Source organism: Erinaceus europaeus, chromosome 2 (assembly GCF_950295315.1).
Source record: "Erinaceus europaeus chromosome 2, mEriEur2.1, whole genome shotgun sequence".
NCBI classification, from domain to species: domain Eukaryota; kingdom Metazoa; phylum Chordata; class Mammalia; order Eulipotyphla; family Erinaceidae; genus Erinaceus; species Erinaceus europaeus.
The window spans coordinates 56,683,032-56,710,552 of NC_080163.1; the positions used below are offsets into that span (position 1 = coordinate 56,683,032).

At 43.5% G+C, this 27,521-nt stretch overlaps 1 protein-coding gene across 1 annotated transcript in view; it reads right to left on the minus strand.

Annotated features, from left to right (window-relative positions):
- Positions 1-27,521, minus strand: part of PDE6A (phosphodiesterase 6A) — an 82,174-nt gene that overhangs the window by 15,079 nt on the left and 39,574 nt on the right. Inside the window, exons 7-17 of the mRNA XM_007516396.3 lie at positions 23,191-23,257; positions 19,011-19,058; positions 15,334-15,483; positions 13,872-14,015; positions 8,947-9,012; positions 8,020-8,166; positions 5,266-5,373; positions 3,670-3,779; positions 1,496-1,583; positions 1,203-1,303; positions 926-1,033 (exon numbers count right to left, since the gene is read on the minus strand). Of these exons, the coding sequence (XP_007516458.1) occupies positions 926-1,033; positions 1,203-1,303; positions 1,496-1,583; positions 3,670-3,779; positions 5,266-5,373; positions 8,020-8,166; positions 8,947-9,012; positions 13,872-14,015; positions 15,334-15,483; positions 19,011-19,058; positions 23,191-23,257 (1,137 nt within the window). The remainder of the gene's footprint in view (positions 1-925; positions 1,034-1,202; positions 1,304-1,495; positions 1,584-3,669; positions 3,780-5,265; positions 5,374-8,019; positions 8,167-8,946; positions 9,013-13,871; positions 14,016-15,333; positions 15,484-19,010; positions 19,059-23,190; positions 23,258-27,521) is intronic.

Genomic DNA, 27,521 nt, shown 5'->3' on the forward strand with positions numbered 1-27,521 from the left:
CTCCAAGTGTGTCTTTGGAAAAGGTCAGTCTTCTAGGAGAGGATCTAAAAGATGGATTGGAGGTTGATTTTCATGAAAAGTCCACATGTAAGTTTTTCTTAAGGGGATTCTCACTGGAAGACATCACCTCCGTATTTGTTTCTCAGTGGAGAAAACAGAACTTGAGGAATCTGCATACCTTTATTTTATTTTATTGGTGCTCAGCAAGAGACTTATTTTTGTGCATTTAATGTTAATATGTCTATTGCTGATTGTCACTCTCAGCTCAAATAACAGTAAGTCAAAAACAGAGACCCCCCCCAAATAATCAACAGCCTCTCGACCCCCACCATTGCCTTCTCCATCTTCTTCCTGACACCCTGCTACCCCACAGGGAACTCTGTCCAGGACAGATGTGTGCAGATACTCTCAACAGCCCTAAAGACCGATGGTGAGAGGACCTGGACCAGGGGTGGGGGGGGCTGGTGTCTCTCTTTCTTTCTCCCTTTCCCCTCTCCATTTCCCTCTGCCTTTACAAATATATAAAAATAAAAGGAAGAGTGAAAAAAAATGAACACTAAAAGTGGTAGATTCGTTGTGCAGGAACTGAGCCCCAGTGATAACAAAGAAAGAGAGAAAGAAAGAAAGGAAGGAAGGAAGGAAGGAAGGAAGGAAGGAAAGGTAAATATTACTTCTGTGTATAGGGAAATAAAAGAAGGATTTGTCTTGTATTTTAGTGCTAGCACAAAGACTAAACATGTATCCCAATTGCTGCAATTCTATATCAGAACAAACTTTTGATTCAATACCAGGTACTTCCACCCCCTAACCTGCCAATGGAGAGTGGCCCCAGGCTCTCTCAAAGGCAGGAAGGTCTGTGGGTGCAGCACCACATCTGAAGACCCTGTGCTTAGGAGGGCCTAGGTGTAACTCTATTTTCACTCACATCACGATTTCCTTCCGAGTCTGCTCCAGCATCATGTACTGTGTCCACTCCTGCTCAGTCTCATATGTCTTTGACTGGTCCACAATTTTTTGGAACATTGTTCTCTTCCTACAAAAGATGCCAGTGTGCTGGCTTAGAATAAGATAACAAAGCAAATCATGGACTAAGGCAACCTCCGGACTTCTAATTGCTGCTCATTTCCACCAGAAGTGTATTAAATAAGTTGGAACTAAGGTGCTTGCCATTACCGTCATTGTTAAACAGGAGGAATACCCACTTGAAGTACAAGGCCAGGTCTGTGGCAATGATGGCGATGTCCATCATGTGAATTGCATGCTCATGCTGCCTGCGATTGAGGTTTTGAAAGATATTCAGGGCCTGCCAAAGGAACATAGTAAAGACATAAGAAGCAGTGCTGACAGTGACGTCACCCCATGGCTGACAGTCACCCCAAATGATGGGAGAGGTAGTCCAGGCCACAGGATTGAGCATGCCTGACCACACTAGGACTTTGGTGCAATAAGGGATCCTGGGCACATCTCAAAAGTCAGTGCAGAGGGGCTGTTCTACCTCATCTCGCAGCAACGTTTTGCCAAACTCCAAGTGGTGTCTTTCCAAGATGGATGATCCATGGAGCTTGGCCAGTGGGTTCTGGGATCTGAATGAGAGAGAGAAAGGAGAGAAAAAGGGAATTATCACAGGATTGCTAAGATGAGAGTGGAGGACATCATCCAGTTCTATCCCCTCTTAATTCTGCAGATAGAGAATCTGAGGTCTGAGAATAAGAAGAAACTCACCTGGGGAGACTGTGGAAGATAGGACCAGATCTCAGGCCTCATGATTCCCAAGCTCTAGCTGTCTCCACAACTGATTCTGAACCTATTCAGGGTTATAAACTCCTCAGAGAGTCCAATAGTGTGGGCATTTATCTCTAAAAAAAAGGCACAAACATGCACAGTGCCGGGTGCATTTTCAGTTTTTTTTCTTCTTGATTTGTTGATACAAACAGAGAAATTGAGAGGGAAGGAGGAGATAGAGAAGGAGAGAAGAGACACCTGCAGCACTGCCTCATGACTTTTGAAGCTTCCTCCTTCATGAAGCTTCAAGTGGAAACAGGGAATTTTCTTTTTCTTTAAAATTTTATTTTAATTCTATTAGTGACTTAATATTGATTTATAAAATTATAAGATAATAGGGGTATAATTCCACACTGTTCCTGCCACCAGAGTTATGTATCCCCATTCCTTTCATTGGAAGCTACAATAGTTCTCCCAAGGTCACAGATGTAAGTTGACTATATATATATATATATATATATATATATATATATATATACCCATTTTGGGGGGGGGGCACCAGGGATTTTTCTCATAGATCCCCTATAGTCATCCCTGGACAGTGGTTCCAACCCTCCATTTTTTTTTTAATGTAAAGATTTTATTTATTTATTAATGAGGAAGATAGGAGGAGAGAGAAAGAACCAGACATCACTCTGGCACATGTGCTGCTGGGGATCAAACTCAGGACCTCATGCTTGAGAGTCCAAAGCTTTATCACCTTCCAGATCACCCAACCCTCCATTTCTGAGTTCTCCAGGGAAAGCAGGGAATTCTCAGAAGCAGTGTTGATTTTTGTCTTTGTTCAGTAAATATTTGTTGAGCACTTACTAGGTGGGATAAGCACTGAGTTCTCATGAGGTGAAATGTGAATAGTCTCTAGTGTCAGAGAAGGTACAAGAATAGAGGAGACACATAGGATCAAATGCTGTGCCTGTTAATTCCTGGTTTCTGGGCCAAACCTCCATGTCTTCATCTGTTATAGTGAGTCTACCATTAGTCCCTGCTTTGCCCAGCCTACAAGGTGGTATTGAGGGCCTACTCAGACAGTGGTTGGAGGGTGGTGCCATTCTAGAGCCCTGTGAGCACAGGGACCATTTCTTTGTTGGTCGGCCTGGCACCTTCTTTGCCCAGCAAAGAGCCCATCTCAGTCAACAGAAAGGTTACAGAGACTAATGGTATAAAACAATAAAAATGCATGATCTGACAGCTTGGAGTGCCAAAGTCTAAAATGGGTCTATAGGGCTGCCAGAGTCTGTGCTCTTGTCTTTTCTAGATTCTAGAGACTGTCTACACTCCTTGGCTTCTGGCCCATCCTCCATCTTCATAGCTGGATATGTGACATCTTCTCTCCTCTCTGATCTGCCACTTCCCTCTTAGAAGGATCCCTGGGGCCAAGTGGTGGCACACCTGGTTGAGCACACACACTACCATGTGCAAGGACCTGGGTTCAACATATCCGGTGTCCCCTACAGAGAGAAAGCTTCATGAATGGTGAAGCAGTGCTGCAGGTCTGTCTCTCCCTCTCTATTCCCCCTTCCTCCTCAATTTTCTGTCCCATGAAATAAAATAGTTTTTTAAAAATATGTGGATCCTCGCATCTACTTGTGGGTCTACTCACAATATCCAGGATAATTCCTGTATCTCAAAAGCTTAATTTAATCACATCTCTGAGCTTTTTTTTGAAGGGAGGTGACAGATTCTCAGGCTCTGGGCATTGGTCTGTGGACATATTTGAAGGAGTCATGATTCTGTTTACTACAGGAGTTTACCCAGAATCAAAGGTCAGGAAAGGGGTGAAAACTGTGGATAGACAGAGGAACATCCCTCTGGATGGTGACTGCCTGGGACCCAGTCAGGCTTGAAGGATGAAGCCCAAGGGCAGGAGGCAGGGAAGGGCCAACTCACTTCATCTGGTAAAGGTTGTTGGTGCCTCTGTGGTCAATGTCATGGCAGAAGGCCGCGGTGACCATGGCCAGTGCCTCCAGGTCTGTGAAGTATCGCTTTAGCTTGCCTGTCTGGAAGGACAATCAGAGGAGCCACTCATTCTTTGTAGGGGCTGGAAGCAGAACTGACAGGGCAGGTAGGGGGTGGGATAAGCAGGGCTCAGAAGCACAGTTCTGATCATTGCTCCATAGGATGACCAGATGTCAGTCTAGGCCTGAGGATTTTGTGGGATGAGCATTCCAAGACAGACCCAAGCAAATGGGAATAGCTGGTCCTATGGCTCCCAGTTGCCCTTAACTGCTCCCCTATCTCTCTGAGCCTAAGTACCCCAATTTCCACACTGGGGGCAAGAGCACTGAACTAGGTGGCTGCTGAAAAATTTACAGCCATTGGTTTTAGGAATAGAAGGTTTTTGAACATTATCAGTGTGGTACAGCAAGCCTCCCAAACCTGGTCTACTGATTGAGCGCAAACCAGAAGAATGTCTCCCTGAGCCCCGTTTCTAGGTTCTGTTTATGCTGGGTGATAGGGTAAAGGGTGGGGAAAAACCCTAGAGAGTTAAAGTTGACTTGGAGAATCTGGTGGCCTCACTAAAATTCCTATCTCTAGTCCCTAAGCATCTGCTCTGGCCTGGAGGCAGTTATAAGGGAAGGAATGGCACAGGAAAAGGAGGAGGAGCGTGGGCAAGGGTAGAGATGTGTGTCACAACCTGGGTGAAAAAAGCACTTTCACCCAGTATAAATCCCAAATCAGACCAGAGGTGGTGCCTCAACTGGCAAACTGCTGGACTAGTTGCTCCCGAGGAGGTGTGGGCTTTCAGCCCCAGGAATCTCTCGCTAGGCCCTCTCTGTCCACAAGCCACTCACTCTTGACTTAGTGGGATCCCAAAGTATTCCGAGTCTTATCTTGGTTGTGTTCTCAGGTGATTATTTTTGTTATTCGTAGTTGACTAGGGAGAGGAGAGAGGTGCAGCTGCTTCTACTCTCTCTTTACTTTTTTTCTCCATTTTCACTTTAAAAAATTATTTGTATATTTATTTATTTATTTATTGCCTCCAGGATTATTGGTGGGTCTCAGAGCCTGCACTATGAATCCACTGCTCCTGGAGGCCATTTTTCCCATTTTGTTGCCCTTGTTGTTACCCTTGTTGTCATTATTATTGTTGTTGTCATTGCTGCTGTTGTTGTTGGACAGGACAGAGAGAAATCAAGAGAGGAGGGGAGACAGAGAGGGGGAGAGAAAGACAGACACCTGCAGACCTGCTTCACTGCTTGTGAACCGACCCCCTGCAGGTGGGGAGCCGGGGGACTCAAACCGGGATCCTTACACCCGGTCCTTGTGCTTTGCTCCATGTGCGCTTAACACGCTGCACTACTACCCACCCCCCTATTTTTTATGTATTTATGAGAGGGGTAGGAGGAAAGAGAGAAAGAAGCAGACATCTTTCTAGTTTATGTGCTACCCCCTTTGCACAGTCTTTGGACAAGCACAATGCAGTAAGGACAGGCCACACCCCGTGGTGCCAACAAGGTCTCGAGTCCCTGTTGCTCAACATACCACCAACAAGGAGAACATGGTCTGGCCCACGTTGAAGCCGTGCCGCCAGTTATGGTAGGTGATCCTGCGGTAGCCTTTACTCAGGGAGTACATGAAGCGCACCAGGGCCTGCAAACACGAGCACAGCAGTGAGACCCTATGTCCCCAGCAGGGATCCCAGTCTTGCTGCCAGCCCTGCCACCCCCAGGGAATGCCTCCAACCTGACACTGGGCAGGAAAGTTGCAAGAAGTCACCAGATGTTAAAATGCTGTGAGGGCCCTTGCCAACTTGCCATATGAAGAAATTGACGGTGTTAGGCAAGTCTTCTCCCTCCTACCACCACCACAAGACTTATTCATTCATTTATTAACAGAGACACAGCAAGAGTATATCAGAGTATGCCAGGGATCACATTTGGGATCTCATGCCTGTAAGTCAGGCACTCTACCTGCTGCACACTTCCTAGGCATATTTATTTATTATTTATGTTGGCAGTGGGACTTCACCACTCTAGATCAACTATCTCAGCTAGAAAGATAGAGACAGAGACAAAAGGTTTCCCCCAGTGTGGTGGGGACTAGACTCAAACGTGGGTCTCATGCATGACAAAGCAGTGCACTACTCAACTGAGCTATCCTGCTAAACCCTGGGTCACTTTTTTTAAAAGACTTTTTAACTTTTTTATAAATTTATTTCACATGAGATAGAGGGGTGTGTGTGTGTGGGGGGGAAGAAGTCAAAGCACCATTCATAGGGTGCTAAGAGATGCCAGTCCTGTGCTCCACCAGTTGAAATATTCTCCTAGCTGATGGACATTATTGTGAAGTCACGTAGCTGTGAGTCACTCCACTTATTCCAAGTGAGAATCAGCAGTGACCCACAAACCATACCTCAGAGACTCACTGTGGGGAGTGAGCAGGTGCTTCTTTGGGTGGGGGTGGGGTGGGGAGGGGAACCACAGGGTGTTTCAACAGGGGCTTCTCAGCCTAAGCACCCATCAGCATCACCTGGGGGCTAGTTAAAGCACAGACCTTCTTCTTTCTTTTATAAAGATGTATTTATTCCCTTTGTTGTCCTTGTTGTTTTATTGTTGTAGTTATTGTTGTCGTTGATGTTGTTGTTGGATAGGACAGAGAGAAATGGAGAGAGGAGGGAAAGACAGAGAGGGGGAGAGACTTGTGAAGCGACTCCCCTGCAGGTGGGGAGCCCGGGGCTCGAACTGGGATCCTTATGCCGGTCCTTGTGCTTCACGCCACGTTCGCTTAACCCGCTGTGCTACCGCCCCGACTCCCCCTAGCACAGATCTTCTGATTCATTGGAGCAAAGGAACGACATATGTGCCACTTCCAAGTACCCTGTGGTGTAAGGACCATTTTTTGAGCTGAAGTTCCCCTTTTGTAAACTTTGACCTCTATAAGGGATACTTCCTTTGGCAGGCTGTCTCTTTTTCTCTAGCCAGAAGAGACTATGAGCTGAATGCGGCAGGCAAGGGGGTAGGGGGAGGGTGATCTAGAAAAGTCTGTGGAGAGGCTAAGTAGTGGCACACCTGGTTAAGCGCATGTATTACAATGCTTAAGGACCCGGGTAGGTTGGAGCCCCCGGTCCCCACCTGCAGGCGGAAAGCTTTATGAGTGGTGAAGCAGGGCTGCAGGTGTCTCTGTCTCTCTCCCTCTCTACCACCCCCTTCCCTCTTGATTTCTGGCTGTCTCTATCCAATAAATAAATATAATTTAAAAAAAAAAAAAGAAAAAAAGTTTTTGGAAAGTCTTCTCTGTCCTTTGTTTCAGCAGATCCAACAGATACTTGCTTAACTTTATTCTCCCACCTTCCTATAATTTGTCATTCTGTCCTTCGAGGTCTTTGTCCAGGTCTTTGTCATCATTATTTTATTAAAGATTTATTCATTATAAGATACACAGAATAGGAGAAGAGAGACCAGGACACTGCTCAGTTCTGGCACAAGTAATACTGGATATTGAACCTGTGGCCTTTGGGGCTTCAGGCAAGCCTGTTGGTGCTCTAACAGGCTGAGTTATCACCCCAGGCTCCAGTGTTCTTCTTTTGTCATTAACTGGCAATGATTTTGGCAGAAGTGGCCTGAACCACTTGTCAGCATTGTTACTGGGTTTTCCTGGGTCATTCCCATGTGTACCAGAGGTGTAACTTTTTTTCTTCTCTTGCTAATCTGCTGCTATGTTAGAGGAAGTAATAAGAATTCTGAGTTCTTCAACCAAGAATTCAGAAACAGAGAAGATATTTTGCCTTCTCTGCAGAAGCAAGAGAGAGATTGCATTTCTGATACTGCTGGTGCTGGAATGGTTTGGACTGCCCTGTAAGATGTGGACTTCAATCAGAAAGACTGGAAAACTGTGTACATAATACACCCCCCTTCTCTGGCCATCCTCTGTCCTCCTGGACTCAGCTCACCTCAGTAAGGAACCCACAGGGGAAAAGCCCTGCTTCAGTAGACTTAACCCAAGCTTTCCACTTTGTCTAACTGCATCCTCCCCAACCCCTTACCCACCACAGCCTTCAGAACTCAGTGCCTGGGAACCACAAGGAGCCAAAGCATCAGAAACACCCCAGTTCAAGGGCACTACGTTTTTTTCTTGACAGATGACTCAGGAAAACAGATCTGTGTAGCAAGACTACTGCTTTTAAATATCAAATGTCAAGGTATGCTTTTTTTAAAGGCAATTTACATACTGTTTTTGTTTTTTTAGCAAGCGTGCAAAAAGAAAAGAGACAGCAAATTGGGTTGCCTTTGACCTCACCTCCTGCGGAATGTGAAATTTGTCCACCACTTTGAGCTCATAGTACATCTGGATCCCACACTTCACCAGCTCCAGTTCTGTCAGGGGCAGATCGCTGAAGTGGAATTTGTTAATTTCGAATTTCTCTGCATTCGGCAGTTCTGTTTGCTGTGTGAGGATAGGAGACAGTCTCAGAGCCCTCAAAATGTCCCCGGTGGTTCTCTCCCTGACACTCCCCCAGCCCTGTCCACATCCTGGGTCTGCTGGGAAGGTCAGAACAGAGCACAAGAATCCTGATTTGTAGAGAGATCTCCCTTTCCCATGTATTATTTTTTTTCACCAAGTCATCTCTAGGGCTTCTCTGGGAGGACTTTTCATTTCCTTATTTATTTTTTCTTTTTTTTTTAGAAAAAGAGACAGTAATATGCTGTGAGAGAGAGGAAAAAAGACCACAGTACTGAAGCTTACTTACCTCAATGTGGTAGTGGCAGGGCTTAAACCTGGGTTGTGCATATGGCAAAGTGGAGCACTATTCAAGTGAGATTTTTTTATGCCAGACACCCAATATATTCCCTTTCTTCCCCCCACCCCCCCGTTTAACCAGAGCATTGCTCTGCTCTGGTTTATGGTGGTGCAGGGGATTGAACATGGGACCTTGGAGCCTCAGGCACGAGAGTCTCTTTGCATAACCATTATGCTTCTTCTTCTAGCCTTTGCCCTTCTTCCGTAGCCAGTCAACAGTGTCAGGTTGAGCCTGATGTAAAGTTTCGAGACCTCCTTTGAATCTGGAGAGGTGGCAGTCGTTGACTATGTGGGTCATAGTCTGTAGCCGCAGGGGCAGTTCGGGTCGTCTCTGGCTCCCCGGCGATGGAACATAGCGGCGCACCGGCCATGGTGCTACCTACCCCCAACTGACATCCTGCCTTTGTTTTATATCAGCCCACTCACCAGGATCTCAGCCAATTCATCTTCCTCACATTCCCAAGGCTCCTTCCCGTACACTTCTCTGGTTTTCTGCCAGGGCCCAAAAGAGCAGAAAAAGACAATTAAAAAAAAAGTCATTCTATAGAAGATGTAAACTTGCCTACTCATTTTCATTCCTGTGTTCCTCCTGCCCCCCACCTCCAAGTCCTTGCAACAGCATCACCAATTCAGAGATGCTGCTGTTCAGTATTCATTGATGAGCAACTTCAAAGTCATGGGCCTGGAAACCTTGGAGACATGCTTGCATGCAACTTCAAGCTCTGCCACTTACCAGCAGTGTTATTTAACGCATGGACCCTACATTTCTTCATCTATAAGATGGAGAGGTAGAGTCCTTAACTGGTGGATTCAACATTAGATTGTGCAAAGCTATTTTTAGTAAACACGAATACAATTAAATTAAAGAATGTGTGTAGTGGTCGGGTAGGTGCCTCAGTGGGTAAAGCAAAAGCTTTGAAGACCTGAAGCCCTGAACTCAAGTTCCAGTCAATCCCTAGAACCACATCTAGAGCAGAGATCTGCTCGCTCTCTCTCTCTCTCTCTCTCTCCCTCAACAAGAAATCTTGAAAATCAACCTTGAAAAACAGACTGCATGTACTATATGCTTGGCATATATAGTAAACACTAGAATTAAACAGTGTCTGGTTTTTAAAAATATTTATTTATTTTCCCTTTTGTTGCCCTTGTTTTTATTGTTGTAGTTGTAATTGTTGTTGTTATTGATGTCATCATTGTTGGATAGGACAGAAAGAAATGGTGAGAGGAGGAAAAGACAGAGAGGGGGAGAGAAAGCTAGACACCTACAGACCTGCTTCACCACCAGTGAAGCGACTCCCCTGCAGGTGGGGAGCCAGAGGCTGGAACCAGGATCCTTAAGGTGGTCCTTGCACTTGGCGCCTCCTGCGCTTAACCCGCTGCACTACCACCTGATTCCCAACAGTGTCATTTTTCTTGTTATTGTCATTGACTAGGAGTCAGGAGGCCTTGTTCATGGTTCTGGCTCCTTTTCATTTGCTGTGTGACTTGGAGGAAGTTCCTTCCCTCTCTGGGCCCACTTCCCTAAAGGTCTGAGGAGGGAGGCCACTGGACCCAGATACTTGTATCTAATTTTCTGGCCCACAGTTTCTGAACTTTTAACTGGCTGACTGAGGTTACATAACCATTGGGTTCACCTGGTCAAAATCACTGGACTGGAATTATGAGACACACAAAAAATGAATTCACCCAAACTGAACAGACATGATGAAACCTGTTGTCATACCTTCCCTAGTTTAGAAATAGCCTCTGTAAACATTAATCTGTTTTGTTTCAGTGTGTAAGGTCTATAAGCTAAGGAAGGTGTTATGAACTCAGCAATGACATTTAACTAAATCAATTTACATTGAAAATCTTGGTCTCTTGGAGACCAAAAACCTCAGACATGATGAGTCATTGATTCTCATGTACCTTCTAAATCATCGTCTCCCATCTTTCTCCTATGTGGTATTCCTGGCATGTGATCTCCCTTCTACTTGGACACCTCTAATGATGCAGTCCTCACTACCACCTAAAACATTCTCATTGCTAAAAATGGGAGGGGGCCAGGTGGTGGCACATTCGTTAAGTGCAAGGACTGAGCCCTTGTTCCCCACCAGCAGGGAGGACACTTCATGAGCTGTGAAGCAAGTCTGTAGGTGTCTATCTTTCTCTCCCTTTCTCTACCTCTCCTGCCTTCTCAATTTCTCTCTGTCCTGTCAAATAAAAATAAAATAGAAAAAAATTAAAAAAGGAAAAAATGGCTTCCAGGAGGCATGGATTCGTAGTGCTGGCACCGAGGCCCAGAGATAACTCTGGCAGCAATAAGAAAACAAACAGCAACAACAACAAAGAGTGGTGGAGGGGCCTGAAAAGATAGTTCACTTGGATGGTGTACCTACTTTTATCACATGTTTGGCCCAGGCTTGAATCTGGCTGCCACTCCACTGAGGAGAGCTTTGGTACCGTAGTATCTTTCTTTCTTTCTCTCTCTCTCTCTCTCTCTTCGTCTTTATCTAAAAAAGTTGGACTAGAGTGATAAAGCCTTGGTAATGACAAAAATAAATAATTGAGTAATAGAAATATAACAAGTAGTAGAGAATAAATAAGTTGGAGAACATTTGCTCATTATCATAATAAAGGTTCAAACTTGTCATCAAAACTGCTTGGTACTGGAACATGAATAGACACACTGACCAGTGGAATAGAATTGAGAGCCCAGAAGTAAGCCCCCACACCTATTGACATCTAATCTTTGACAAAGGGGCCCAGACTATTAAATGGGGAAAGCAGAGTCTCTTCAACAGATGGTGTTGGAAAAAATGGGTTGAAACATGCAAAAGAATGAAACTGAACCATTATATTTCACCAAATACAAAAGTAAATTCCAAGTGGATCAAGGATTTGGATGTTAGACCACAAACTATCAGATACTTAGAAGAAAATATTGGCAGAACTCTTTTTCCGCATAAATTTTAAAGACATCTTCAATGAAACTAATCCAATTACAAAGAAGACTAAGGCAAGCATATACCTATGGGACTACATCAAATTAAAAAGCTTCTGCACAGCTAAATAAGCTACTACTTAAACCAAGAGACCCCTCACAGAATGGGAGAAGATCTTTACATGCCATACATCAAACAAGAGGCTAATAACCAGAATATGAAGAACTTGCAAATCTCAACAACAAGATAACAAATAACCCCATCCAAAAATGGGGGGAGGACATGGACAGAATATTCACCACTGAAGAGATCCAAAAGGCTGAGAAACACATGAAAAAAATGCTCCAAGTCTCTGATTGTCAGAGAAATGCAAATAAAGACAACAACGAGATACCACTTCACTCCTGTGAGAATGTCATACATCAGAAAAGGTAACAGCAGCAAATGTTGGAGAGGGTGTGGGGTCAAAGGAACCCTCCTACACTGCTGGTGGGAATGTAAATTGGTCCAACCTCTATGGAGAACAGTCTGGAGAACTCTCAGAAGGCTAGAAATGGACCTACCCAATGATCCTGCAACTCCTCTCCTGAGGATATATCCTAAGGAACTCAACACATCCATCCAAAAAGATCTGTGCACACATACATTCTTGGCAGCACAATTTGTAGTAGCCAAAACCTCGAAGCAACCCAGGTGTCCAACAACAGATGAGTGACTGAGCAAGTTGTGGTATATATATATATACAGTGGAATACTACTCAGCTATAAAAATGGTAACTTCACCGTTTTTCAGCTGATCTTGGATGGACCTTGAAAAATTCATGTTAAGTGAAATAAGTCAGACATAGAAAGATGAATATGAGATGATCTCACTCTCAGGCAGAAGTTGAAAAACAAGATCAGAAAATAAAACACAAGTAGAACCTGAACTAGAATTGGTGTATTGCACCAAAGTAAAAGACTCTGGGGTGGGTGGGTGGGGAGAATACAGATCCAAGAAGGATGGCAGAGGACCTAGTGGGGGTTGTATTATTATATGGAAAACTGGGAAATGGTATGCAAAAAAGGGGGGGGGGTTGGGCCGTGGCACAGTGGGTTAAGCGCAGGTGGCTCAAAGCACAAGGACTGGCAAGGATCCCAGTTCGAGCCCCCGGCTCCCCACCTGCAAGGGCGACACTTCACAGGTGGTGAAGCAGGTCTGCAGGTGTCTATCTTTCTCCCTCTCTGTCTTCCCCTCCTTTCTCCATTTCTCTCTGTCCTATCCAATAACAATAACATCAATAACAACAACAATAATAACTACAACAAGGGCAACAAAATGGAAAATAAATAAATATATATATTTTTAAAAAAAGGTTCAAACTATTTAACAAGCTGAATGATTTGGAGACAAATTACCTACCTCCCCCTTCTGGGTCTCAATTTCTTCATGTCATACTAGAGATAGAAGTCCTTATTCTGCCTTTCTCACTGGCTGCTGAAAATATCAGTTAAGATCCTAATTGTGGTGATTTGGGAGGTGGTATAGTGGATAAAGAGTTGGACTGTAAAGCATGGGGTCCTGAGTTCAGTACCTGGCAACATATGTACCAGAGTGATGCTCTTATTCTCTCTCTCTCTCTCTCTCCCTATCTCTCTTATTAATAAATAAGCTCTTCTAAAAAATAGGATTTTAAGTGTGAAACTACCCTATTAACTATATAAACTGTCAAGTGGTGAAGCAATGTGTGTGCTTCCTCTGAATATTCCGTTTCTTCTGTTGTACTTCTTCGCTCACCAATCACTTCTGTGGTCTGACTGGCACTTCTAAGTGGGCTGAGCACCTCCACAGAGGCTTTGACTAAAGGACTCTGTGTCTAGCCCCTGGTCAGCCTGAACATAGTGGGAAATGTGTGTCTAGAGCTGTTGAGACAATCTGAGTTGGTACTGCAAGGGACAGCTGTCCCCAGGTCAGAGAGCAGTCATTGTATACAACTCCTTGACATTCAACTATCTGTCCTGCCTACATTACTTCCTTATTTTCCGCATTTCATCCTTCCACCCATCCTCCCATTCATAAAATCTGTGTGTTAGGCAGGAGGAATATGATCAAGCCAACTGCAGTCTCTGCCTTTGTGGAATTTGAAGTCTCACCTTATTCTGGCCGCGTCACTCAGGCACATTCTTTGCAAAAGTAGAAGCAAGGAAAGAGGGCTGGCAGAATAGCTTACCTGGATAGTGAGCTGACTTGCCATATGTGTAACCCAGGTATAAGTCCAGCTCCCATCACACTGGAGGAAGCTTTGGTGCTATGGTTCATTCTAACACCACCACCACCCACCCACCCTCCACCTCTCTGTCTCTATCTGAAAAAAATATTCAATTTGTAGTAGTGAAGTTCCAGATATGGAATAAATAAATAAATAACAAGGGAAAAACTTTACCCACCAGAATTTTCTGGATTTCTTCATTGTCACACTTCACGTGATATTTTACCATGTCCTGGAAAATATCCTTTCTGTTTTCCAGCTTGTTCATTGACTCATATGTGTCAGGATTTAAGACAGACCAGCCCAGGAATTGAGTTAAAGACTAAAAGAAAAGAAAAAATAAATAAAGGAAGGAAGGAAGAATGAAAGCAGAATGTCTAGGTTCGATTCTGCCTCTATAATTCAGGACAAGAGTCAGTCTTTTAGCCTCTACTTCCTCAGCTATAAAATGGGTTTGATGAGGTATGTGCCGCTCTCCTCAGAGACACTTCTGCATAACATGAAATAATGTATGGGTGCACTTTTTCACTTTTATTTATTTATTTTTTTTTAACTGACTCTGTTCATCTCTGGTTTATGGTGATACAGGGGCTTGAGCCTGGAGCTTTGGAGCATCAGGCATGAGATGGGCCCACTTTAATTAGAGCACAACATACACAAAGAATTACTCCTGAGTATAATGACTTCACAGAAATGGTGTGTGTTATGCTTAGTTCTGTTCTGAACCTGAAGTTGCTTTAAAAGGTAGTTTGGGATGGTCAAGGAGATAGCCCACCCAGTAGGGCATGTGTCTTACTATGAACAAGGCCCTGGGTTCAGATTGCATCCACAAAGGATCACCACAGTACCAGGAAGTTTTATGGATGGTGGGAAAAGTGCTATGGTTCTCTCTCTCTCTGTCTCTGTCTCTCTCTCTCTCTCTCTCTCTCTCTCTCTCTCTCTATATATATATATATATATATATATATATCTTAAAATGAATTTAAAAGGTGGCCTGGTAGTGATGGCATTGTGCATGTGAGTAAATGCCAGTAAATGCTACAAATATACAATTTTAGAAAGTAAAAAGTAATAATAAAATGTATTAACATTTTTTAGAGATTGACGGGCCAGCACATTAGTTTACTTGGATAGTGTGCTGATTCATCATGTACATGACCCAGGTTGGAGCCTGGTCCCCACTGCATTCAAGGATATTTCACTGCTGTAGTTTCTTTCTCTCTCTCTCTGCCTCTCCAAACTGTCTCTATCTGGAGGAAAAGAAAAGAAAAGGAAAGAAAAGAAGAGAAAAGAAAAGAAAAGAAAAGAAAAGAAAAGAAAAGAAAAGAAAAAAGTGAGTCATTCCAGAGTGTAGAAGTTCTGGAGTTCACCTAAATAAATAAATAAATAAATAAATAAATAAATAAATAAATAAATATTTTTAACACTGAAAAGAGAACAAGATTTCTCTGAGAAGACACAGCATGTGGAAGTGGATGTTAGGAAGTGGGAACTGAGGTAGCATCCCAGAGGCGAGCTTCCCTCCTCAGGTAGGGCAAGCATCATGGAGTCCAGGGTGAGGGATGGGTTGCACCTCAACAAATCAGACGCTGCCTTTGAACATCTGAACCCAGACCACAAAGGCCTCCCGCCAAAGTGACCTCCATGAGCGTCTCGTCCATCTCGTCGAATGGCTTCCCATCTTTGCGATTGTAAAACGTAGCCACACCCACAATTTCTTCCTTCTTATTCACAATTGGCATAGACAGGACATTTTTGATCATCCATCCAGACTCATCCAGGGGCTCTTTCTACGAAAGAAGAGTCAGAGAAGTGTCCCCCTGAGGGGTTGAGTTGCAGAAGCATCTGAGGGAGCTTTTAGCCTCTTGAGGGACAGCAAGAGGCCAGAGCTCCTTTTGTTAAGTGTCAGTCACCCAACACCAGGCATTCTCACTCCTATGGGGTCAGAGCCATTGCAGGCCAGCAGGGGTCTGTCTGCTGAGATACAACAATGTGCACAACAGGCCAGGATGGTAAGAAAGGTAGATAAGGTCCCTTTCAGACACAGGAGCTACCTGCTGGGTACTGTGTAGAAGGGGCCTTGCCGATGATTCTGGCAGCTCTAAACAAATGAATGAACTAGCTGGATCCTGTTCTGCTTGCCTCTGTACCTGACTTTCTGTGCTGTTCTGACTCCCAACTTTATCTCCCAGGGCCTCTATCTTCTCATCTCCAGATGGGAAAGGCATTGAGAAAACAGAGGTTGACCATCAGGGGCCTTGCATGACTTATCTCCCATTTGTCTATGCCTCACATATGTTGTGTGCACAATGGGGATAACTGTGCTGCTTGTTTCTAAACTCCTTTCCCACTGATTCATCAACTACTTTGTGATGTGCAATAAACTGAGCTAGAAACTGAAGAAATCAAGGCAAGCAAGACAGAAATGCTAGCCACTGCTTGTACACAATCTGGAAGGTGAAGAACTGATTATAGCTGCCCAGGAGGTAGTACAGTGGAGAGGGGCATTGGAACCACAAACTGGAGGTCCTGAGTTCAATCCCTGGTATCATATATGCCAGAGTGATGCTCTGGTTCTATCTCCTCTTCTTCTCTCAAAAATAAATAAATCTTTAAAATGAAGGAGAAGGAGGAAGAAGAAAAGGAGGAGGAAGAGGAGAAGAAGAAGAGGAGGAGGAAGAAGAAGAAATTGTGCTATGTGTGAGGAGAGAAAGAAATCAAGAAAGGACTCCTAGAACTATGGTGGTTATCATTAGGAAAGTAGGGGCACAAACTTTGGTGTTGGGTGCAGTGGAAACTATACCCTGCAATCTTACTATCTTGTAAGCCACTATTAATCACAAATAAAATATGGCTTAAAAAAATAAGGAAGTGACCCCTAGAGTTTGAGAGTGTTCTAGTTCAAAAGTCTTAATATTCAGGGACCAGGCTGTGGTGTACCCAGCAGAGCACACATTACCATGTGCAAGGATTACAGTTCAAGCCCCAGCGCCCACCTACAGAAGAGAAGCTTCACATGTAGTGAGGCAGTGCTGTAGATGTCTCTCTTTCTCTCTTTCTCTCTCTTTCTATAGCCCCCTTCCCTCTCAATTTCTCTGTTCTATCCAAAATAAATAAATAAACACATAAGTAAATAAACAAAATAATGAACTGCTTCTTTAAAAAAAGAACATGGCAAGAGGTTCCAAGATTTCTATGATTTATTTATTTATATTTGCTACCAGGGTTATTGCTGGGTCTATAGACCTACACAATTTCTCTGGTCCTGGTGAGCTGTTTTTTGTTTGCTTTTTTTTTAGATCAAGGGTGAGAGACAGGGTGAGAGAGAGAGAAAGAGAGACCCCTTAGTACTACTCTGCTATTTGTGAAGTTTCTTCAAGTAGGTGTTCCCATGCAGTGCCAGGGTTCTCAAGCATGGTGGAGTGTGCTCCACCAGGTGAGCTATCTCCTAGCCCCCAAGTTCCAAGATTCTTATTTTTCTATTATCTTTGTTTGTTGGATAGAGACAGCCAGAAACTGAGAGGCAGGGGGATATAGACAGGGAGAGAGAAAGAGAGCTCCTCACCTAATTTGCAGGGATTCCCTTGTCCCTGGAGACACAGAGGAGACATACTATACAAGTGCTAGTGATGCTTAGCAGAGAAGTTAGTTGGCACAGCCTGGGTTGTATAGCAATCACTCAGGTACTTTGTGGAGGGTGGGGCAGAGGGGAAAGACTGAGTCTAAAAATTAACATCAGGTTTGACTTATTAATGTGGGCTAGATGCAATTAATTGAACAACTTGACAAGAGATCAAGGTTTGCTGGGGTTAGAATCAGGTTACCAACTCTCAGCAGCAAATTAGACTTGTCATGCTGACATGGTCAAAAACCACAACCTGAGTTGTTTCATTTTCACTTGGGAGCATGTTCTCTCTCTATTCATCAGAATGTTCTTTCCTTAAGTGCAAGACAAGTATTCCCTAGTTTCCTCAAGAGTCACCTGAACTTTCTCCTTAATTACTTCCAGATGACTAACAAATCGTTATTTTTCCCCCTTATACCTCTCACATTAAACTCATCAAATATTAACAGGCTAGCTATAAATGAAGGTACCAAGAAAGATAAGACCCAATCCAGGTAAAGAAGGATAATAAAAGATGGAGGGAGGGGAAATAGGAAAAGTGACAAGCTCCACCGTATGGCTATGCTTGGCTCTCTGATTCTCTCTCTCTCTATTCCCCTGCCGCTGCAATCCCTGAGTTTCCCTCTGATTCTCTGGCCATTTCTAGTTCTTTCCATCAAGCCCTCTTTATCCCACTGGCTTCCCTTCCTTAGTATCCAGATGGCATTTCTTGGGAACGCATTGCTTGACTTTCCTCACATTCAACCAGGCCCTTTAAGAGATAGCTACCCTATTCTCTATGCCCTTCTCCTGTCCAGCATACCACCTATGACCATTAGCCCCAGGAAGACAAAGACCTTGTTGTTCTGCCCACCATGTAGCCAGTGGGGCACCATGTCAATGCCTGCACAGAGAATGCCCTCTGTGAACATGTGCAAAGAGAAAAAACAAAACCAAATGAGCAGCCCATGTGGTGACTCAGTGGATAAGGTGACATATATATACATACATACATATATATGCCACAGAGGAAGGGTAGATAGAGACGGAGAAAGAGAAACACCCAAAGCAATGCTTCAGTGCTCATGAAATTTCCACCCTACAAGTGGGGACTGGGGGCTTGAATCCAGATTTTTCTGCATGGTAACATGTGCAGTCAAGTTGCTGTGCCACTGCCTGGTCCCCAGGTGCTGGACTTTCAACATGAGGTCCCAAGTTCAAGACTCAGTATTGCATGTGCCAGAGTGATGCTTCGGATTCTCTCTCTCTCCCTCTCTCTTCCCCCCCTCATTAATAAATAAAAATATATATTTAAATCAAATTAAATTTTAAACAATATCCCATGAAGCTATCGAGGAAATATAAATGACATTCAACTAAGGGAAACAGAGCATAATTTCATAGAAGTTTCAGAGCATTTAAAGCAATTGAAAGTTAGGGGGAGGATTTGGGTAGGACTTGATGGATGGGGAGAGAACAGCATAAGCAAAGATCTGGAGGCCAAAAAAGCATAGAGTGTGAATGTTCAAACTGAATGGGACTTTCCTTGGTAAGTACTCTTTCACCACTTCTATAGGGGCATGGCTTAGTTCCACTCCTGCCTTCATTTTGTTGAGACTGTGTCCACAAGTAAGAGGTGAGCTCTAATGTATTCTAATCCCCTTCTGGGAAGAAAAAGAATCCTATGACTAAGAGAAAATAAAAGTGACTTACCTGGAATGAAAAGAAGTCCTCTGCAGGTGCATTCATGATGTTGCAGATCTGAAAGTCATGGGGAAGAATAGTAGTGCTATGATTAGACCCACTGAATGGAAATCCAGGAGTGCAGTTTGCAAAAACACCACAGCCTTGCCGGAGGCATTCCTGCTCTTCTCATCAGGTAGACATGCTCTACATGGTTTTTAATTATTACCTAGAGCTACTGGGCAGAAAATATAGCAACTGCTTCTCACCACATGGATCTCTCTCTCTCCAGCCATTTCCTAGCTTTGAAACACTAAGACCACAAGTTGTCTTTATTGAAAACTGTAGAGCATCGTGTTTTGTTGTCCGTCTATTGTCAAGGATTTGGGCTGGGTTTGGTTCTTCTTCTGTCATACAAGTCATGCTACTCTAAGTGTCTTTAATTTTTTTTAATTTATTTGTTTATTGGATAAAGACAGAAAGAAATTGAAAGGGGTGTTGGTATGCTTCTAAAAACCCCTTCTGTTTAATTAGTTTAATACCCCCTGCTTAACACTGTATTCTATTTACATAACCACTGCTGCAGTCTATTTACATAAATCACTCTTACATTTACATAAAGCACCACACTCCCTCCAGGGCATTGGTGGTTCAGTGGTAGAATTCTCTCCTGCTCCGCCCCCTCTCCTTGTCATACCCTGATTTTCACCAGTCACTTTTCTCTCCACCCTCTCTACATCACATCCTGTTTACACCCTACTTGGCAAGTATATTATTTTAGTTTTTAGTTTTAGTTTAGTCTAGCTTGGTATAGATTGCGCTGTGTCCTGCATGAATAAAGAGATACTGCATACAGCTCAACCATGAGTCCCCGAGTCTCTGTTCACCGCCGCGAAGCTAGCCCGGTCTGCTGGAGCTCCCGAACGTAAACAACAAAGGGGGAGATAAAGAGGGAAGAGACAGAGAGATGCCTGCAGCCTTGCTTCACCACTCATGAAGATTTCCCTCTGCAAATGGGGGGTCTAAGTTGTTTTTTTAATTTCTTTATTGGGGAATTAATGTTTTACATTCAACAGTAAATACAATAGTTTGTACATGCATAACATCTCCCAGTTTTCCATGTAATAATACAATCCCCACTAGGTCCTCTATCATCCTTTTTGGACCTGTATTCTCCCCCCCCCCCCGCCCCATACACACACACACATTCACCACAGAGTCTTTTACTTTGGTGCAATATGCCAATTCCAGTTCAGGTTCTACTTCTGTTTTCTCTTCTGATCTTGTTTTTCAACTTCTGCCTGAGAGTGAGATCATCCCATATTCATCTTTCTGTTTCTGACTTATTTCTCACTTAGGATTTTTTCAAGGTCCATCCAAGATCAGCTGAAAATGGTGAAGTCACCACTTTTAATAGCTGAGTAGTAGTATTCCATTGTATATATATATATACCACAACATGCTCAGCCACTCATCTGTTGTTGGACCTAAGTGTTTTTAAATTAATTACATTTGGGCTGTTTTTTTCTCCCTTCCTTTCTTTTTCTTTCCTTTCTTTCTTCCTTTCTCCTCCCACAATTCTCTCTCTTCCTTCCTTTCTTTGTTTCACTCCTTCCCTCCTTTCCTTCCACTCCCCCTTATTCTTTCATCACCGGGGTCTTAGCTATCTATGCTGACTTTTTCAGGTAAGAAGAGACAGAGAGACAGAAAGGGGATTATTCCATAGCACTGAAGCTTCCTCCAATGCTGTGGGGGTCAAACTTGAACTGGGACCATGCACAAAGCAAAGCAGTGCACCATCTGGGTAAGTAACCTTGCCAGCCCTTGAGTTTGATATTTTTTGTTTTCTAAGAAGGTTTCTTGTTGGGGCTATAAATCCAAAAGCAAAGTATGTTGTATCTCTGTTAGTACATTGCCATGTTCCTCCTCTGGAGCATGGACAAATTTACCCTACTGTGCAGATGGCATTATTCCTCCCTCTAATGCCCTTGCCCATGGGAATGCCGTGGGCAGCTGTGTGGTGTGTGTGTTGCACAAAATTACGTGGCTGTGGAGATGAGTGAGCATAGAAGTCCAGCCTCTCCTTGCCCTTCAAAATCACCTTCCCAATCTTTCTCTCTCTTTTTTTTTTCTTTTTTAAACTTTCTTTGTTATCTTTATTTATTTATTGGATAGAGACAGCCAGAAATCGAGAGAGAAGGGGGTGATAGAGAGGGAGAGAGACAGAGAGACACCTGCAGCCCTGCTTCACTACTTGCAAAGCTTTCCCCCTGCAGGTGGGGACCAGGGGATTGAACTCAGGTCCTTGTACACTGTAATGTGTGTGCTTAACCAGGTGCACCACCACCTGGGCCCTTCAATCTTTCTCTTTTTCAGTCATGGAGATGGGAGTGTCTTTTTCTAGTTCTCCAGAGAGGCACCAGATGGGCATGTAGCATCCTTGCCTGTCACAGTGACATCTTGTGGTCTCAGAGTGTGGAACTATTTCTTTACTCTGCCCTTCCCCTCTTCTGTTAGAAAAAAAAAAAAAGTTTGCTCCTATCTCTTTCTTAAAACCCCAGTGCCTGTAGATAGAGTCCCATCTCCACCCCAGCCTCCAAGTTTCCTGTTATCTACAGTGAAGTTGCCCCAGTCTCGTGTCTTTTCAACTTCCTGTCTCAACTCACACATTGTCTGTACTCACAGCACTGCTTCAAACCTTCATGCCTATGCTGCATGCCTACTGCCACCACCCAGAATCCTTGTTCCTGCTCCCACCTTCCCAAGACCTCTTTCTTTAAAAACTGAATTCAGATGGCCTGGGAGGTGGCATAGTGGATAAAGCATTGGACTGTCAACATAAGGTCTCAAGTTTGATCCCTGGTGTTGCATGTATCAGAGTGATGCTCTGGTTCTCTCTCCTCCTCATCTTCACTTTCATAAATAAATAAATTTTAATAAAATAAACAAATAAATCTATCTCAGATCACAACACCCTGAGGAGTCCCCTCGTTGCATGCCGTGTGCATCTCTTTGGTATCCTGACTGTTCTGTGGTACTGGCATCTGAGCATAGAAACTTCTCGCTGTTGGATGGTACACTTCCAAACAGAAACTAGATCCCATTATCTCCTTGTAGCTTCAGAGCCAGCCACAGGGTTGAGCACATAGAAAACACTCAAACATAAATAAGTCAACAACCGGCTAGATGAGCAGCAGTGTGCCCAGGGCAGGAAACAAGGACAGCCTGGCTCAAATATAGAGGTGATTTGCAGGGAGGGGGTACATAGAATAATGATTATGTAAAGAGACTTTCGTGCCTGAGGTTCCTAAGTCCCAGGTTCAATTCCCTAGCCCACCATAAGCCAGAGCTGAGCAGTGCTCTGGCAAAACAAACAAACAAATAACAAACAAAAACCCAGCTTAGGGGTGATGTGCAGCTAGCAGACAACCTTTCTCTCTGGGGCAGGGGATACTGTCATGTTGGTCTGCTTCTAAATTCTGCTTCTAAGACCCCTTCTGTTGCATTGCTTGTGGTCTATTTACATAATCATTGTTTTGTTCGCATTGGTTTAATCCCCACTGTTTCACGAGATTTTTCCTTCTCCCCACCCCCTAACCTACATACATCCTCTTCTGACCTGACACTTCCACCTCAGGAGATATATATAGGACAGGACTGTGATTAGAGATAGCTAGCTTGCACTGCATTCCTCATCAATAAAGCTTGAACTGCATTCCCCGCTCAGCCATGAGTCCCTGGTCGTCTCTCTCCCGCCCGCGAAACTAGCCCTGCAAATGGCGCCCCGAACAGGGACCAGCACTGTCAGTCTGCCCTTAATCTTGAGTGAGCTGGGAAGACTGGGAAATAGAATTTTGCCCTCTGCTGTATGGTTGGAAACATGGCAGGGATGTCCAGGTGTGTGTGTGTGTGTGTGTGTGTGTGTGTGTGTGTGTGTGTGTGTGTGTGTGTGTAAGTCTCAGGTGTGAGTGGTCAGGACAGCCTGTGGTGAACCCAGCAGACCAGATAGACATCATTATCTTTAGTTGTCTATGAAATTATGTATCTTTCCATCTGTGCATTTTGTATCTTCTCAAGTGTTAACTCTCTGTTCATCTCCTTGGACTAACTGCTCAATGAATTGAACAGAGAGAGTCATTCTCTTGGTCTGAACTCCTTATCTCTGTTCTTCCTGATTCAAAATCTGCCCCTTCATAGTTGTATTACTTACCAGGCCATTTTGGGCAACATAAGTGGGGAGACCACTTACTAAAGCCCAGTGGTCAGGAGGTGGGTTCCTGTAAAAATCAAGAACAAATGGTCACTTTCATTTCCAGCAAAAGATCCTGAGGCCAAAAGTTGATAAAAACTTGAATCTGGGTCTTTGCTCTCCCTTTAATCCTCTAAGGGGCATCTAGCACTTCCTTACATTCCCTATACCTCACCGAGCCCCAAATATTGGCTATGCTTCTTACTGCCCACACTTAAACACTGAGGAGAGAATCATAAAATGCATGATCAGACTAAAAGATAGCTCATCTGGATAGTGCACCTGCTTTGCCATGTGTGTGACCCAGGTTCAAACCCAGCCCCAACCACATTGAAGGAAGCTTTGATGCTGGGGCATCTTTCCCTCTTTCTCTGTCTCTTGTTTTCTAGCTAAAAAGGTGATTGGCTGGGGGTCAGGTGATAGTGCAGTGGGTTAAGCGCATGTGGCACAAAGCGCAAGGACTGGCGTGAGGATCCCGGTTCGAGCCCCTGGTTCCCCACCTGCAGGGTGTTGCTTCACAGGCAGTTCTTCCCCTCTCTGTCTTCCCCTCCTCTCTCCATTTCTCTATCCTATCCAACAACAACAACATCAATAACAACAACAATAACTACAACAACAATAAAAACAACAAGGGCAACAAAAAGGAAATAAATATTTTTTAAAAAGTAATTGACAGCGTGGTAATGCCCCAATGATGACAAGAATAAATTAATATATGTTTTGATTGCACAATGGTTTTAACTGTAAGAAACAACATTCAAATAACACATTGTTTCTAGATACTGAACAAAAACTGATTCCATCACTGCCCTCCACTAGTACGTAGAATTAGCTCAATACTCTATAGAGCACTGAGTATGTAGTAAAGTAGACATGTCATATTTCTCTCCTTTTCTGCCATTTTTTATTAGTGATTTAAAATTGATTTACAAAATTCTAAGAAAATAGGGGTAAAGTTCCATACTGTTCCCACCACCAGTATTCTGTGTCCCTATCCCCTCCACTGGAAATTGTAATAGTTCTCCCAAGGTCACAGATATGGGTTGACTTCATATTCATATCTATAACTTCTATATCTGTATCTATATCTACATATTTGTCCATTTTTTATACCTCTAAGTCACACCTATGCCTACTCCTACTTCCAAGTATCTTTCCATTTTTTGTTGTTTTTTTAAGATATGTATTTTATTTATTTATTCCTTTTTGTTGCCCTCGCTGTTTTATTATTGTAGTTATTATTGCTGTCGTTGTTGTTGGATAGGACAGAGAGAAATGGAGAGATGAGGGGGAAGACAGAGAAGGGGAGAGAAAGACACCTGCAGACCTGCTTCACCACTTGTGAAGTGACGCCCCTTCAGGTGGGGAGCCTGGGGCTCGAACTGGGATCCTTCCACCAGTCCTTGTGCTTTGCGCCACCTGCACTTAACCTGCTGCGCTACAGCCCAACTCCCCATTTTTTTTATATGTCTTCACTTCCTTTCTAAGTTACACCTATGCCTATTCCTACTTCCAAGTATCCTTCTGTTTTTCCTTTTCTCTCTCAGACAAGAGAAATAGTCCAGGCTTCCTCTGGTGTTTTCCAGATTCACTTCCCTTTCATTGATAATATAAAAACAAGATTCCTGGTGACAAACACTTTGGGACCTAGTGGAATTGGGGTTCAGAGCTCCCTAGTTATCTTCCCCCATCATTTACCCCACTGGGAGTATGGACCAAATTTCTTTATGGGTGTGCAGAAGGTGGGAGTATTGGCTTCTATAATTACTTCTCCACTAGACATGGGTATTGGGAAGTCGATCTATACCCCCAGCCTGTTTCTATGTTTCCCTAGTGTGTATGTTTCTTTAAGATATACATCCTTCATTTATTTAAAAGATTAGAGAAGTTTGCCTCTGGGTGGGGCACAGGACTTTAGTGGAGGGCGCAGTAACCTATGCATAGCATGTGTGGTTGTGGAAACCCCCCCATCTTACAATTTTGTAAGACACTATTAAATTATAAATAAAAATTTAAAAGAAAGTCCTTATCTATGGATGTAATGATGCTATCTTTCTCTAAATGTAGCAAATTTTACTGACTGATTTTCTTTCATGTCAAACCAACCCTGTTCCTGAAATGAACCATTCTGGGTCATTTTTATTTAATATTTGCTTATGCTTCACTTAAGACATTGGTGTCCATATCCACAAATAAGTTGGCCTGGATTGTCCCCTTTCACACAACTATTGTTGGCTTTTTGGTATAAATTCACACCATTCACATCATCTTGTGTTCCTTGGATAATTTGTAGGAGGACTATGTTATTATTCCATAAATATCTAGAACTTTTGAAAGCATCTGGAGTGTCTGCAAAAAAATTTGATTAGCTTCTCCCCCCACACATACACACTATATTGGGGGATCAGATGTCTACACATAGGTACAACCTATCATCTTCTCGTGCTTGCAAGACATGCTCTCCCCCAACTTAAGTCCTTTTCCATCATCATACACCAGGACCCCAATACATCTCCATCAATCCCCCCTCTTTTTTTTGCCTTTTTTTTTTTTGGTTATTTCTGGGACTCAGTGCCTGCACTATGAATACATTGCTTCTGGAGGCTATTTTTTTTCCTTTTGTTGCCCTGGTTATTTTATTGTTGTTGTGGTTGTTATTGCTGTTGTTATTGATGTTGTTGTTATTGGATAGGACAAAGAAAAATCAAGAGAGGAGGGAAAGATAGGGAGAGAGAAAAATAGACACCTGCAGACCGGCTTCACCACTTGTGAAGTGACCCCACCCCCGCAGGTGGGGAGCCGGGGGGCTCAAACTGGGATCCTTAAGCCGGTCCTTGCACTTTGTGCCATGTGTGCTTAAACTTCTGAGCTACCGCCCGACCCTCAAACCCCCTTTTTAAAGTGTTTTTTTGAAAAGTTTGTATTATCATTCTTTACTGGATAGAGATAGCCAGAAATAGAGACAGTAGGGAGAGCTAGAGAGGGAGAGAGAGACACCTACAGCACTGCTTCACCACTCACAATGTTTTGCCCCTGCAGATGGGGACTGGGGGCTCAAACCCAGGTCCTTGTGCAGTGTAACATGTGTACTCAACCAAGTACACCACCACCTGGCCCCCAATCCACCACCCCCCATTTTTAAAGGTTTTATTTATTCACGAGAAAGACAAGAGAAAGAAAGAGGAGAGAGAGAAAGAACCAGACATCACTCTGGTACATGTGTTGCTGAGGATTGAACTCAGGACCTCATGCTTGAGGGTCCATTGCTTTATCCACTGCACCACCTCCCAGACTACTCTCCATCCAACCTTTTTCCCTCCTCCAGAGTCCATTACTGCTCTAAGACGCCTTGGCTTTCTATTTCTTCTTGACTAGTATTATAATAGCAACAATAAAGCTGGCCCAGGAAATCTTGGCATACACGTTGAAATCATGTAGCCACATGATTTATTTTTCTAAGATTTTCTATTTCCTCTATATTTAAACTTAATGTCTATGTCATTGTAGTTGTTTTTTTTACACCTTATTTGATTTAAGTAAATCAAATCTAAAAAGCTTTACTTTTTAAAACTGATTTCATATTAGAGAGACAGAGAGTTTCATATTGAAATGAAGAGAAAAGTCAAAGTGCCACTCTAGTACATGTTCACTGGCTTTGAACCGAGTCTCAGATGGGAGAGCCCTCACTTTACCATTTGAGTCAGCTTCCTGGCTGCTACTTACTATTTTCTTGTTCAGTCCTACCAGGGATTTTTCAATGCTACACATCTGTTCAAAGAGCCACCATTTGGCACTTTATCATCATACATCACTGTTTTCTGAACTTATGGGCTTTTCTTTTAGTATCCATTTTGTATCTAACAAATTATTTCTGCTAGTTTGTTGCTAACTCATGAAGGTGATGAGATAGTGAGCTTCTTTCTGCCCCTGCCCCTCCAGTTGTGCTCTTCATCCTACTTCTCTCTGTCCCTGGAAGTCTACTTGATAGGCTGTGTCAATAGGGCTCCTACCTCTTTGCTTCTTTGAAGTTTGGCTCAGTAAGGAGACCAAAGGCTAGAGGAAGGTAGAAGAGTGAGGCCAAGTTATTAATGTCCTTGGGTTCCCTTGACAAGGTGACTTTGGGTTCACTATGTTCCTTAACTGAAAAGCAATGTCTCCCTCAGGGTGGCTGCTTAATATGGCTCTTCCTTCAGCTTCTAGTAACTTCTGTTTGGACCTAGGAGTGATTGCAACAACATCTCTTGATGATTGCAACAACACCTAGGAGTGAAGGCAACACATTCTCTTCTAGT